Below are 13275 nucleotides of genomic sequence, written 5' to 3'. Positions count from 1 at the left end.
TGACTGTTCCGCGGGCTCTGTGAAAAGGGGCGTATTTAATTCCGTGCACCTAAGTACTCAAGGCTACTTGATCATAAATCCTTTCATCTCCTTTAATACAGAGGCGGTGCGTCCCTCAGGTAAAGTCGCAGGTGTAGGTAGGTTCTGCGCGCGTGCGCGCGTGCGTCTGTGAGGTTAGCGGCAGCACGAGGGCACAAGCCCAGAAGACCCCACCCCAAGGGCGGCTGCGGGGCCCGGGAGGAGCGTGGGCTGAGGCTCAGCTCCCATGCGGCCCCGGGAGTCTGGGAAGGTGCGGAACCTCCCGCCGCTCTCTCGCCGCCCTTCCCAACTGGACCTCACGCGGACTACAGCTCCCAGGATGCTTCGGGCGGCCGAACTACACTTCCCGAGATGCTCCGCCCCCGGCAGGGGCGGGGCCTGGGGCGAGGCCGCGGCGGGAGCGCGGGAAGTCCGGATCCCCGGGCACAACTGCTGGAGCATGAACATGGAGCGCGAGCTTCGCCGTGAGTCTCCCGGCCGGCTGCGGGGCCGGGAGCCGGTCTGGCCCGCCCGGACGAAGGGGCTCAGCTCCCTGGCTTCGTCTCTTTCTGTCTCTCTGCAGAGCTGAGCAAGGCCAAGGCCAAGGCCCAGAGGAGCGGGCAGCTGCGGGACGAGGCCGCCCTCTGCCACCAGCTGGGGGAGCTCCTGGCCAGCCATGGTGCGTGCTCCGCGCCTGGTCCGGGTTGTGGTCCGGGACCGGGAGAGCGGCGGTGTTGGGAGGTCGGCGAGACTCAGGGCGGAAGGGACGCGGGGCCGGCGGGGGGCGGAGGGTGGTGCCGGTAACCCTTGCTGAGCGAGCCGCGCAGGGCCGGCCACAGCCTCGCTCGCCCGCGCAGCCCCTGGCTGACTGCCTGGCCGGGGCTGAAGCCTGAGGTGCCTGCCCGCCCAGGCCGCTACGCAGAGGCCCTTCGAGAGCACCAGCACGAGCTCCAGCTCCTGGAGAGCGTCGACGACCCCCTGGGCTGTGCCGTGGCCCACCGCAAGATCGGAGAGCGACTGGCTGAGCTGGAGGATTACTCAGCTGCCCTGAAGGTGGGCGGAGCCCACCCCCACCCCCAAGCACCCTTGCAACCACCTCCAGCCCTCCAGGGCCCACGCTTCCTGCTGGTCCCTTTCTGAAGAGGGAAGCACAGTCTTCAGTGTCTGACATTTGGCTAGAGGAGGACAGGCCTGGACATGGCCTGTTCTTCAGACAACTCTGTGCCAGGGGATTCTTGGGTAGGCAAATCATAGCCTGTCCTAGGCGTCTGGGCCCAGCAACCATTAATGAACATCACACTTGAGCTGTGTTTGTGAGCTGGCTGGGGAGTTGGGCCCACTGTCCACAAAGGGTTTGCTCTGGCCCTGGCTAGTGCGGCTGCAGCAGCCCAGCGAACTCCCACTCGTCTCTTTCTCATGATGACATCGGTTGGAGCGTGGCATCACCGTCTCCACAGGCAGCCCTTGGCATAGGAGAGATGGGACATGGGCAGCCTGGCTTTGGCCTGCTCTGTGAGGGCTTGGGGGAGTAGGGGACTCTCCTGGGCAAAGGTGGGGACCTCCTGGAGTTGGGTACGTATGAGATTTGCTTGAGGTGGAGGTTGGTTCACAATGGCTGTTCCTTTGCACCCTAGCACCAGCATCGCTACTTGGAGCTGGCCCATTCTCTGTCCAATCACACTGAGGTGCAGAGGGCCTGGGCCACCATTGGCCGCACCTACCTGGACATCTATGACCACTGCCAGTCACAGGACACCTTGCTGCAGGCACAGATTGCCTTTGAGAAGAGCTTGGCTATTGTGGACGAGAAGCTGCAGGGTGAGTGCTTTCGGAGGCCTAGCTTCCCCAGCCTCTGCTTCCAGACCTGATGGCCGAGGAGGTTGGAGCCCCACAGCCTGCCCCGTGTGTATGGCAGGTCGCACTGCTCTGGGCCCTCTGCGAGGCTGAGATCTGTGTATAAAGCCTTCTGTGAGGAGATGCATGACCCATGCTCCTCACAACCTCAGGTCTGGGCATTGTCTGCTCTGTGTCCTTCTATGCGTCATCTACAGCAGGACCCCTGGCCCCGCGGGGGAAACAGGTGGGGGAGAGGCTGCACAGACCCAGAGCTGGATACCCCAAGTGGGAGTGAGGCTGTGAGTGTGTGTGGGGGGTGGGCATCTTCCAGGGACATTGGCCAAGCGAGAACTGAGTGAGATGAGGACCCGACTCTACCTGAACCTGGGCCTCACTTTTGAAAGCCTGCAGCAGATGGCCCCGTGCAACGACTACTTCCGGAAGAGCATCTTCCTCGCTGAGTAAGGCCTCCAACCCCAGAGCCTCGTGAGAGTGTGCCACCGACCTGCCCTCCCCCCACCCCCACCCCGGTCAGTGTCCTGTGAGCAGAGGAGCCCCTGCACGCCTAGAGCACGTCTGTGGCATGTGTTGGGGAAGGAGCAGGCTTGGCTTAGCGTCAGCAGCTGCACGCCAGCACTCCCTGTGCCCTCTGTGCTATCGCAAAGGCACTCTGAGCACCTGTCACCACCCGCAGGCAGAACCACCTCTATGAGGACCTATTCCGTGCCCGCTACAATTTGGGTGCCATCCACTGGCGCCGAGGGCAGCACTCCCAAGCCATGCGCTGCCTGGAGGGGGCCCGAGAGTGTGCGCGCATCCTGAGGAAGGAGCTCATGGAGAGCGAGTGCTGCGTGCTCATCTCACAGGTGCCTGCTCTCACGGCTCTGGCTTAGCCCACAGGAGGGCTCGGGGTCTGGGGAGTCTGCAAGTCTCACCTTCCCTTGCCCCCCAGATCCTCCAAGACCTGGGGGATTTTTTGGCTGCCAAAAGAGCCCTGAAGAAAGCCTACAGGCTGGGCATCCAGAAGCCTTTGCAGAAGGCGGCAGTCTGCCGGGCCCTGAAATACGGTGAGCCTGGGGACCCGAGGGGCTGAAGTCCCCCAGAAGGGGTGGGGAGGTGGCAGCATCAGTGTGGAGCCTTTCCCCGCCCCCCTTCTCGTTGGGAAGACAGCCTCACTTTTCTCTGAGCCTTCAGCACAGTGTGCCGGGGGGACTGAGGTAGAGCCCGGCTGGGCATTTTACTGGAGTAGGGTCTTCACTGGCAAACTGGAGACAAAGGATTTGCGTAGAGGGTGGGAAGGTGGACGGTGCCTACGGCCTGTGAGGACACAGAGACGGCAGGTAGCAGTAGCTCCCCTTGCAGGCCAGGCGCTGCTTTGAGTTGTCACTTGTTCGTTTTCCTGATCCTATGACCCCATGGGGTGCATTTTCTTACCACCCCCTCTTACCAAGGGGCTAGCAGGGGTGGGGAGAGGGTGGATGGTCCGCCTAAGGGCACCCAGCTGACAAGTGGCAGTCAGGTTGGAGCCGCACGCTGTGCAGCCCTTCACGTGAGGCTCTTCCCTGCAGTGCTAGCTGTGGTCCGGCTGCAGCAGCAGCTGCAGGAGTCTGAGGGCAGCGACCCTCAGGGTGCCATGGGCATCTGCGAGCAGCTGGGGGACCTGTTCTCCAAGGCAGGCGACTTCCCCAAGGCGGCTGAGGCCTACCAGAAGCAGGTGTGCGTCCCCTGCCAAGGTGGGAGGAAAGGGGCGGTGACATCCCAGGCTGGCAAGGTGCGAGGCAGCGCTGGCCTCACTGTCACTGCCTCCCCAGCTGCATTTCGCAGAGCTCCTGGGCCGGCCAGGGCCCGAGCTGGCCATCATCCACGTGTCCCTGGCCACCACCTTGGGAGACATGAAGGACTACCGCCAGGCTGTGTCCCACTATGAACAGGAGCTGAGGCTTCGTGGTGGCGATGCCCTGGAGGTGAGCGGTGATGGCATCTGGTCCTACCCGGGGTGCAGAGGGGCTCCAAGCAGGTCCCCACAGCTCTGCCTCAGGACTGCCACCCTTGAGTGTTTGTCATGGACAAGCATTCTCTTTCCAGGGCTATTCCATGTGGGCAACTGGGGAGCTGGAGCCCTGGCTGGGGCCAGTGCAGTGGGGTGGGCAGCAGGCACCGAGCTCATCCTTCCTCCTCCTGCTCCAGGAAGCCAAGACCTGGCTGAATATTGCGCTGTCCCGAGAGGAGGCTGGTGATGCGTACGAGCTGCTGGCACCGTGCTTCCAAAAGGCTCTTAGCTGTGCCCAGCAGGCCCAGCGGCCCCAGCTGCAGGTACAGAAGCCCACGCGGAGATCCCCAAACTTCCCTGCAGCCTGCCTGTCCTTGCTCCCCACCCCCATCTCCCCCCACGCGGGGGGCTGCTGGCCCTGTGGCCCTGAGCTGGGCATCCCCTGCTCCTCAGAGGCAGGTCTTACAGCACCTCCACACCGTGCAGCTGAGGCTGCAGCCCCAGGAGGCCCCTGTCACCGCGGCCACACTGCAGGAGCTGAGTGTGCCCAGAGACCAGGAGGAGGACGATGAGGAAGAGAAGGAGGGGGACGGGGACACACCAGAGGCCAGCGACGTGGAGCTCTCAGAGAGTGGTAAGGCCCCAACGCTGCCGTGGCTCTTGTGCCGTCCTGACACTTCCTCCCTGACGCCGGCTGGGGCTGGGCCCTCGGCTGGCGCTGGCAAGGGTGGAGGCCTCGTGGGGGCTGCTCACTGGCTCGGGACAGGAGGATTCAGCCCCATGCAGGAAGGGCGTTCAGTGCTGGTGGATGGAAGAGGGCTGTGTGTGGAGAGGCTGGGGCAGCCCCGGAACCTTCCTGGAGGAGCAAGTGATGGGAAGGCTAGTGGGCATCTGCTAGGGGTGGAGACGCAGGGTCAGACCTTGGAAGTGGCACCATGAGAGGGGGACACAGGGCAGGCAAGATGGGAGTGGAGACGGCATGTGGGCTGCCATGCACAGGCTGGTGTGGTCTGCCTCGTGGAAGGTGGATGTGAGGGATAGGCTTGAGCGGGCTGGGACTGGGACCATCAGGGCAGGGGGTGGCCAGGTGGTGGGTGCATGCAGGCTGCTGGCTTCTGGCGGAGAGGCGGGGCAGAAACGTGTCCCTGAGGCCAGGAGGAATCATTTCAGCTTTGAACTTGAGTGGCTTTCAGAACCTCTCAGTGATGGGGCGCCTGGGTGGCTCGGTTGTTAAGCGTCTGTCTTTGGCTCAGGTCATGATCCCCCCGCATTGGGCTCCCTGCTCAGCGGAAAGCCTGAGCCTTCTCCCTCTGCCTGCTTGTGTTCCCTCTCTCGCTGCCTCTCTGTCAAATAAATAAGTAAAATCTTAAAAAAAAAAAAAAAAAAAAAAACCTCTCAGAAGCCGCGGGCTGTGAGACGTCTATGCCGTGCCTCAGAAGGGGGTTAGGCTGGGGTTCACTGGTGTGCAGGTGTAGGGAGCCACAGGAGAGTCAGGACCAAAGCAGGGACTTCAGTGACACCACTGAACAAGCGCGTGCAGTGAGAGGCGTCCACGAAGGAGCAGAAGCTTCCAGCAAGGACCAGAGGCATAGGAGAGAGGAGTGGGGCCAGGCAATGAGTGAGCTCAGGCAGGTGCAGATGGGAAGGCCAGGTGTGTACAGGCAGAAGGCACCTGGGCTCCCGGGGGAGCTGTGTGACGTGAGCATGACTTACCCCGACAAAGATGCTCCCCAGGAGGGGGATCGGACGTCTGGGGCGGGACGATCCAGAGCAGGGTCTGAGCATGGGGTGAGAGGTCAACACACGATGCACAGGGATCAGGTGGGCAGAAAGGTCGGGTGCCCCCCTGTGGGCAAAGGGACTGGGCGGGGACAACCACAGGCAGGGCTGGGAGTGGGATGGCAGTCGGCACCAGACCTCCACCCTCCAGGCCTGGAAGGTCAGGGGACCCTGGGGGCGGGAGACACCAGGGCTCAGCTTACCTGGAATGGGCTTGGCTCTGTTCCAGAGGGTGACGCTGAGGGCTGGTCCCAGCAGCTGGAGGAGGATGAGGAGCTGCAGGGCTGCCTAGGCCAGCAGAGGGTGAACAAGGTAAGGACGGTGTGGGGGCATTGTGTGGCCCCCCATGTTTGCCAGGACTGCCTGGTCCCCTCACACCTCTCCTCCCTGTCCTGGGGCAACTGTCCACAGTGGAACCGGCGCAATGACGTTGGGGAGACCTTGCTGCACCGAGCTTGCATTGAGGGCCGTCTGGGTCGTGTCCAGGACCTCGTAAGACAGGTGGGCCTGCCGTCTCATTCTAGGTACCTGTGGGCCATAGCGGGGACCTTGTCCTAAGGTACGTGGTCCCTCCTAAGGGGATAGCCCAGGGCATGGGGGCTGGAGGGTGCACCATGGCTGCTAGCCCTGCACAAGCCCCTATAGGGGCCTCCCTGAGATGAAGCGTCTCGTGTGCGGACCATCTCTCTCTGCTGGGACCTGGGCCAGGGATGGACCTGTGGGGCCTGTTCCGGGCTTTGAGACCCAGGCCCTGGCCCTCCTGGAGCCTCAGAGCCCCACGGCGAGGCTGGGCTCCTTCTCATCCTTGGTCACAGGGCCACCCTCTGAACCCTCGGGACTACTGTGGCTGGACGCCCCTGCATGAGGCCTGCAACTATGGTCATCTGGGTGAGTACCGGGCCGGGACACGCCAAGGAGAGGGCTGACCCTCTGAGAGCTAGCTGGGAGCTAGCTCGTGTCCCCTGGCCCACAGACATTGTGCGCTTCCTGCTGGACCACGGCGCTGTGGTCGATGACCCAGGTGGCCCCGGCTGTGAGGGCATCACTCCCCTGCACGACGCCCTCCACTGCGGTCACTTCGAGGTGGCTGAGCTGCTCATTGAACGGGGAGCATCCGTGACGCTCCGAACCATGAAGGTAAGTGGGTGGGGAGGGGGCTCGGGCCGCGGTGTGTGTGCCCCTGCCAGCCCTGCTCAGCTGACGGCCACGCAGGGGCACAGCCCACTGGAGACGCTGCAGCAGTGGGTGAAGCTGTATGCCAAGGATCTGGACAGCGAGACCCGAGAGAAGGCTGGCTCCGTGGAGAGGCTGCTCCGGGCAGCTTCCTCAGGCCAAGGCACGTAGAGTCCTCTTCTGCCCCTGGGGACATCTCTCCCTGGCTTGAGAGTGCCCTAGGCCTGCTTCATGGGGGCATTTCATCCTGGGTGGCCGGGACAGTGCTGGGCACTGCGTCATTCTAGATTCTGTCTCTCTGCAGCTCCCCACGGCTCCCTGGCCCCCCACACCCTTCCACGTAACCACCTGTTCGACCCTGAGATCTCTCCTCCCTCGAGCCCCTGCCCAGGACCCCCAGAGACCTCTCAGGCCCGTGTCGGGGTCTCCCCAGGGCAGGCAGTTCCAGCTGCGGCCAGGCCTCGGAGGACCAGGCACAAGCTGGCCAGCAGTAGCAGCTCAGAGGGCGAGGACAACCCGGGCCCAGCCCGGCCCGTCCAGAAGAGGCCCCGGCATTGTGTCCCGGCACAACAGGCCAGAGCCGGGGTGCCTGGCTCCACCAGCAGCCGGGAGGCAGTGGCAGCGAGTGCTACCCGGGCGGCTGTCCGAGGTGTGGGTGGTACCCAGATCTGCTGCCCTGGGCCTGGCCTACCGTGGGGCCCGGGCGAGCCCACCCCTCCCCGGGCAGCGCTCATCCCTGAGGAGGTGTGTCTGGCTGGGGACTGGCTGGAGGACGACTCACCGTTGACCCACAGCCGCCAGGGTGGCTATCTGCCCCACCCCCAGGGCAGTGGGGATGGCACCAGGCCTGGTGGCTTGGGGTCAGGCGGCAGCAAGAGCCCCGGCAGGCTCCAGGCCCGGGCCAGGCAGAGCCGGCTGCCCCGTCTCAGGAGTTGGAACGCACTGGGCAGGGCAGGGGGAGACAGCTCAGCTGCGGAGCCTCCAAGGAGCCCTGACATGTCCAGGGCCTCGGGGCCCAGTGGGGACAGCCCAGCGGCAGGCCAGCCCTCGGTGGGTACACTCCTCAGGTGGGAGCAGTGGGGTGGTGAGGGTAGGCGTCTATGTTTTCTGACTCAGCCTGGTGCTCGCCCCCCCTTCCCCACCCACCAGGGCCCGTCTTTGCCCCCTCCCATCCGGGTGCGAGTGCGAGTGCAAGATAGTCTCTTCCTCATTCCCGTCCCACACAGGTAAGCAGCACCCACTCTCTGAGTCCCCGTTCCCCTTGTGCCCCTGGGAGAACCCTCGTGTTTGCATATCAGATGGCATGGGTAACGAGGGCTCTCGGACTGGATGTGTCACCACTGCTGGCTGGGCAGAGGTCACAGAGCAGGGTAAAGGTGCCCTGTACACGCATAGGCAGGGCCCTGGAGGGGTTAGATCGGGCCCTGTGGGCCCTAGGAAAAACTTGGAAGAGCTGCTGGGGGCTCGGGCATGTCCTGAACAGGGGCAGGACGAGGGGGAGGCACCAGATAAAGGATCCGTAGACCCGGAGTGGGGACAGCAGGACCATGGGGGGCCTTTCTTCAGCGTGGGCAGGGTCCCGGCCAGCTCCGCTTTCCCTCTGTCCCCACAGCAGGGAGACCCACTCTGTAGCCTGGCTAGCGGAGCAGGCTGCCCAGCGTTACTGCCAGGCCTGTGGACTGCTGCCAAGGCTCGTCTTGCGAAAGGAGGGAGCCTTGCTGGCCCCACAGGACCCCATCCCCGATGTGCTGCAGAGCAACGAGGAGGTGAGCGGTAGGAGCCTGGGCCCTACGCACAGAGAGTGCCCCAGCGCTGGGTGCCCGTCCGGCCGCTTACTGATGGTGCTTTGCAGGTGTTGGCAGAAGTCACTTCGTGGGACCTGCCCCCACTGACTGACCGCTACCGCCGGGCCTGCCAGAGCCTGGAGCAAGGTGGGGGCCCAAGAGAGCCCGAGGTGGCCTGGGCAGAGGGACACGCTGCTGTACCGCTCTCGGGCCTGGGGCCTCCTGTCCCAGAGCCCCAGATAGAGAGCCAGTGAGGCATGCTCCCTCCACTGCTGGCCTCCGGTTTTCTTCCTCTACCTGGTGCCCACGCATGTGGGTGGCAGGTGGGGAAAGATTGGTCCTGCTGGCGGTGGACGGCGTACAATGTCCAGAGGCACCAGAGGCTGGGCCTGGGTGGCTTTCCAAGGAAGCCTGCCTTGGGCACTGTGTGACATGGGGTGACTAGCAGGAGGGCCTGACAAGGCTGAGAGGGGTCATCCCACCCACCAGCCATGCACTGGGGCTCCCACGATGCTGGGTACAGGCTTGTGGCAGTGGGCTCCACAGCCCCTCTGGTGGGTGTCTCAGGGCTCACGAGTTGGGGGGTGTTTGGTTAGACCCCCGGGACTCACAGGGCAGAACAGCAGGTTCTGGCTGTGGTGACACCCCCCCCACCCCCCCTCAGAGGAGCACCAGGAGGTGCTGCAGGCCGTGGACCGCCAAGGCTCCGGCCCCTCGCTCAGGGCCTGCTCCCTGGCCCTGCACCAGACCCAGCTCACCCCACTGCTCCGGGCCCTCAAGCTGCACACGGCGCTGCGGGAGCTGCACCTGGCAGGGAACCGGCTGGGGGATGGATGTGCTGCTGAGCTGCTGGCTGCCCTGGGCACCATGCCCAGCCTGGTCCTCCTGGATCTCTCTTCCAATCACCTGGGCCCTGAAGGCCTACGCCAGCTTGCCACCGGCCTCCAGGGACAGACTGCCTTGCAGGTAGAAGCTTGGGGAGCAGCAGGCTGGCACTAGGGCAGCATCAGAACATTTACGTCCAGCCCATCACTGGGTGGGAAGGTGCAGTTGGGAGTGCTGGCCACTGGCCAGCTCTGGGACGGCAAGGAGACCAGATCCTCCAGAGGGGCTCGTGTCTTCCACAGAACTTGCAGGAGCTGGACTTAAGCATGAACCCCCTTGGGGATGGCTGTGGCCGGGCCCTGGCATTCATCCTGCAGGCCTGCCCCTCACTCAGTACCTTGCATCTCCAGGCCTGTGGCTTTGGCCCCAGCTTCTTCCTGAGCCACCAGGCAGCCCTAGGTAGTGCCTTCCAAGGTGAGCTGACGGGCATGTCCATGTCCTGGCCCCAGGGTTCCAGTCTGTCATCAGAAGGTCACGTCCAGGGGCACAGAGAGCCTTGAGCCAGAGGGGCCCCGGGGCACCAGGCCTGCTGTCTAGGAGCACGTTGCTGGACACGCTAGGCCTGTCTGGGCTCACGGGCATTCCCCTAGGACATGCCGTGGGCCACCATCCCAGTCCCCCTGTTCTCACCAGCTCTGAGTGTTCTGTTTGCCTTAGATGATTCCTCCATAGACGCACCGAGGCTGCAGAGAACCTCGGTCCCACTACTGAGAAACTGGGAACCGGAAGTCCTCCAGGGGGGCTTTCTACAGAGGTGGTGGGCCGGGAAGTGGGGCTCCCGGATGTGAGCACAACAGCAGGGGAGGAGCTGGGGGTGGGCAGCAGATGGTGTTCCCCACCCCTACCCCATCGGGCACAGACATCCCGGCCCAGGGCCTGTCTTGGGTTGCCCATCCTGTCTCAGGTACAGAGAGGCAGGTGGCTCAGGGATGGTCGGGAGAAGATGGGCTCAGGAGTCTGGCCCTGCCCCCTCCTTGTCTGGGACACCCTGGGCAGGAGCTACCCCCATCCGGTGTGCACAAAAATCTCAGGAATGATAGCTTCCCCAGGCTGGTCATGAGGGTGTTGGGCCTGGGACTGCGGCTGGGCTCGGGTGGTGGTTGTGTGTGGCTGACAGAGGTTCTGGTCCTCCGGGCAGATGCCAAGCACCTGAAGACACTGTCTCTGTCCTACAACATCCTGGGCACCGCTGCCCTGGCCCACGCCCTCCAGAACTTGCCTGCCCATACCCTCCAGCGCCTGGAGCTTAGCTCCGTGGCAGCCAGCAAGAGTGACTCGGGCCTTGTGGAGCCTGTGGTCAGGTACCTGACCAAGGTATGTCTGTGGTTGGGGCGGGGGGGCTGCCGAAGCAAAGCAACCCTGGGCTATCCAGCCTCCAGTCCCACAGCTGAAACCTGGCATGGGTAGGAGCGGCTTGGGAAGGGGGTTGCAGGGTCAGAAAGAACAGCTGTGGGGGGAGCTTTCTGTAGCGCTGCCTGCCTCAGGCTGTGAATTCCTGGCCAGCAGCAAAGGTGCCCGGGACCCAGGGCTCTCTCCCCTGGCTCTTCCATGTGGGGCTGGTCCCTGTGACTTTGACGTGCCAGGTGTGATTTATACCTGGAAGGGCAAGTGTTTCCTTGTGATCTGCAAATTGAAGGGTTACTGCTCCCCTCTGGTGCATTGAGGGTCAGGCAGACTTTGCCGCCTTGTTCCCAGCGATGAAGGAAGGTGTCTGACCTGGGTATGGGGCCTCTACTGAAAGGCAGGGAGGGCAGGCACCCCATTCAGCCCAGCCACCCTTGGGCCTCTGCTCTGTCTAGGAAGGCTGTGTTCTAGCTCACCTGAGCCTGTCTGCAAACCACCTGGGCGACAAGGCAGTGGGAGACCTGAGCAGGTAATCCATTCCGAAGGGGGTCTGATCTCAAGACCCAGCACCCTGGGGGAGCTGGGTCAGGCAGGGAAGGGGTACCAGCTTCTCCCCCAAGTGTGTTCCAGGACCTAGCTCCTTCCAGTTTCAACCCTGCCTCCTGTCCTCCTTCCCACACTCCTGAGGCTTCTGAGAGCCTTTCCCATCACCCTTTGTGCAACAGCCCATACAAGGGCCACTCATGACCCTCCAGCCTCAGCTGGCTCTTGGGAGTGTTGGACACTCAAGCCAGGCAGGCATTCCCAGACCTGGGCCTTGGCAGTACCCAGCTAGCCCTGGGGAAGTACTTGCACCTGTGCCACTGTGGGGAGAGCCTGTGCAGCCTGGCCTATGGCTCCCAGAGCTGTGGTTTGTCTGAGGCAGCTTGAGGGCCTCCCTTCCTCTGGAGGCTGACCACTTCTTCCCCTGTTATTTCAGATGCCTTCCTTGTTGCCCCTCACTCATTTCGCTGGACCTGTCTGCCAACCCTGAGATTAGCTGTGTTGGCCTGGAGGAGCTCCTGTCTGCCCTCCAGATGCGGCCCCAAGACCTCAGCTTCCTTGGCCTGTCAGGTGAGCTTGGGGGCCTACCTGAGGCCCAGGTGCCTCCTCTAAATGAGCTGTCACTGCCACCAGCCAGATAACAAGGGTGGGCTGGGTCCCCTGAGGTTGACACGGTGGGGGACAGTGACCAATGTGACTGGAAGGGGGTTTAAGCCCAGCTCCTAAAACAGTGGAGCAGGAGGAACATGGAATCTCTGCTCTGACATGTTTAGCCTGACCCTCAGAGACCAAGGTGGCCGGGGGGGATGGATCCCCTTTCACGAGGATTTCCTAATTACCATTGGCGTGAGGAGGGAGCTCAAAGTCAGGATGGCAAAAACTTGCCAGCAGGGATCTTCCCACTTCTGGCGGGGGCTGCTCAGACCCTGCCTTCCCAGCCTGCGGTGTCTTAGCCTGTTCTCATTCTGACCACACCCAGGCACACAGTACCCTACCAAAGTTGCCTTGAGGAGGGCCCCACGAGACTAATTTGGTGAACTGGCCACCCAGTAGCCTGGCATATGCAGCTAGGGCCTGGGGCAGGAGAGTACCAGGCTTTGCCCTCCAGGAGGACAGGGACTAGGAGTGGGTGTGCACACAGGGGACCCCTAGGTTCTTCCTGCTCCTCAGCCCCCACCCATGAAGGCAGGCTGGTGGGAGACCTGCACACAGCTGAGGGGCTGCTCCCCAAACACCCACATCTGTACCCATGCTCTCCCCTAGCTCTCTAGGGTCCTGAGCCTACTGGGCACTCTGGCCTCCCTGGAGCTCAGACCTTGACAGCTCAGTGTCCTCTTGAGACCCACAGGCACCCCTATTGTGTCTATTTTATGGATGGAGAGACCCAGGCATTGTCCTAACAAGTGGCACGGATGTGACTGCAACATGTTTTAGCCACTGCCCGACTGCAGGCTCTGAAAGGGGCCCCCTCTGGGAGCATGCACCCCTTCCTAGAGTGTTTCTGGGCCTCGCCTGGGCTTCCGCCCATGCACTGTGCACTGAGCTTTGGGGCCTCAGAAAAAGTGTTTCTTCCTGAGGGCCGCATTGGTAAAGAGACAAGAACAGGCACGTGGGAGTTCCAGAGCGTCCAGCTCCCTGAGGCCTACTCCCGCCTCCCCTCTGCAGGCTGTGCTGTCCAGGGCCCCCTGGGCCTGGGCCTCTGGCGCGAGATCACAGCACGGGTGCACGAGCTGCAGCTCTGCAGCAGACGTCTCTCCCCCGAGGACCGGGCCGCCCTGCGCGAGCTGCTGCCCGGCCAGCCGGGCCCTGGCGCGTGCTCACTGGACCGAGGGCCCAAGCTCTTCTTCAGGCGCCTGTGACCAGCCGGCGCTGCCCTTGCCCCCACTCCCCACGCCTCAAATAAACGGATGCTGCTGCTGCCGC

The 13275-nt window shown here is 63.3% G+C and overlaps 1 protein-coding gene across 1 annotated transcript; it reads left to right on the top strand.

The window, feature by feature from the left end:
* Positions 1–418: 418 nt before the first annotated feature.
* TONSL (tonsoku like, DNA repair protein) lies at positions 419–13273 on the top strand. The gene is made up of 26 exons (XM_026488992.4): positions 419–503; positions 602–697; positions 929–1071; positions 1653–1836; positions 2186–2315; positions 2549–2720; positions 2807–2921; positions 3423–3568; positions 3666–3818; positions 4042–4167; positions 4298–4478; positions 5853–5935; positions 6035–6124; positions 6439–6511; positions 6597–6760; positions 6836–6959; positions 7101–7846; positions 7946–8022; positions 8409–8562; positions 8649–8727; positions 9245–9546; positions 9708–9879; positions 10604–10779; positions 11265–11338; positions 11789–11922; positions 13018–13273. The coding sequence occupies exons 1-26, from the start codon at positions 479–481 to the stop codon at positions 13209–13211; spliced, it is 4113 nt and encodes a 1370-aa protein (XP_026344777.1). The 5' UTR covers positions 419–478; the 3' UTR covers positions 13212–13273.
* Positions 13274–13275: the final 2 nt, after the last annotated feature.

This window comes from Ursus arctos, unplaced genomic scaffold (assembly GCF_023065955.2).
Source record: "Ursus arctos isolate Adak ecotype North America unplaced genomic scaffold, UrsArc2.0 scaffold_6, whole genome shotgun sequence".
Lineage (NCBI taxonomy): Eukaryota > Metazoa > Chordata > Mammalia > Carnivora > Ursidae > Ursus > Ursus arctos.
Note: the sequence above shows the minus strand (reverse complement) of the source record. Positions and strands in the feature narration are given on the sequence as shown.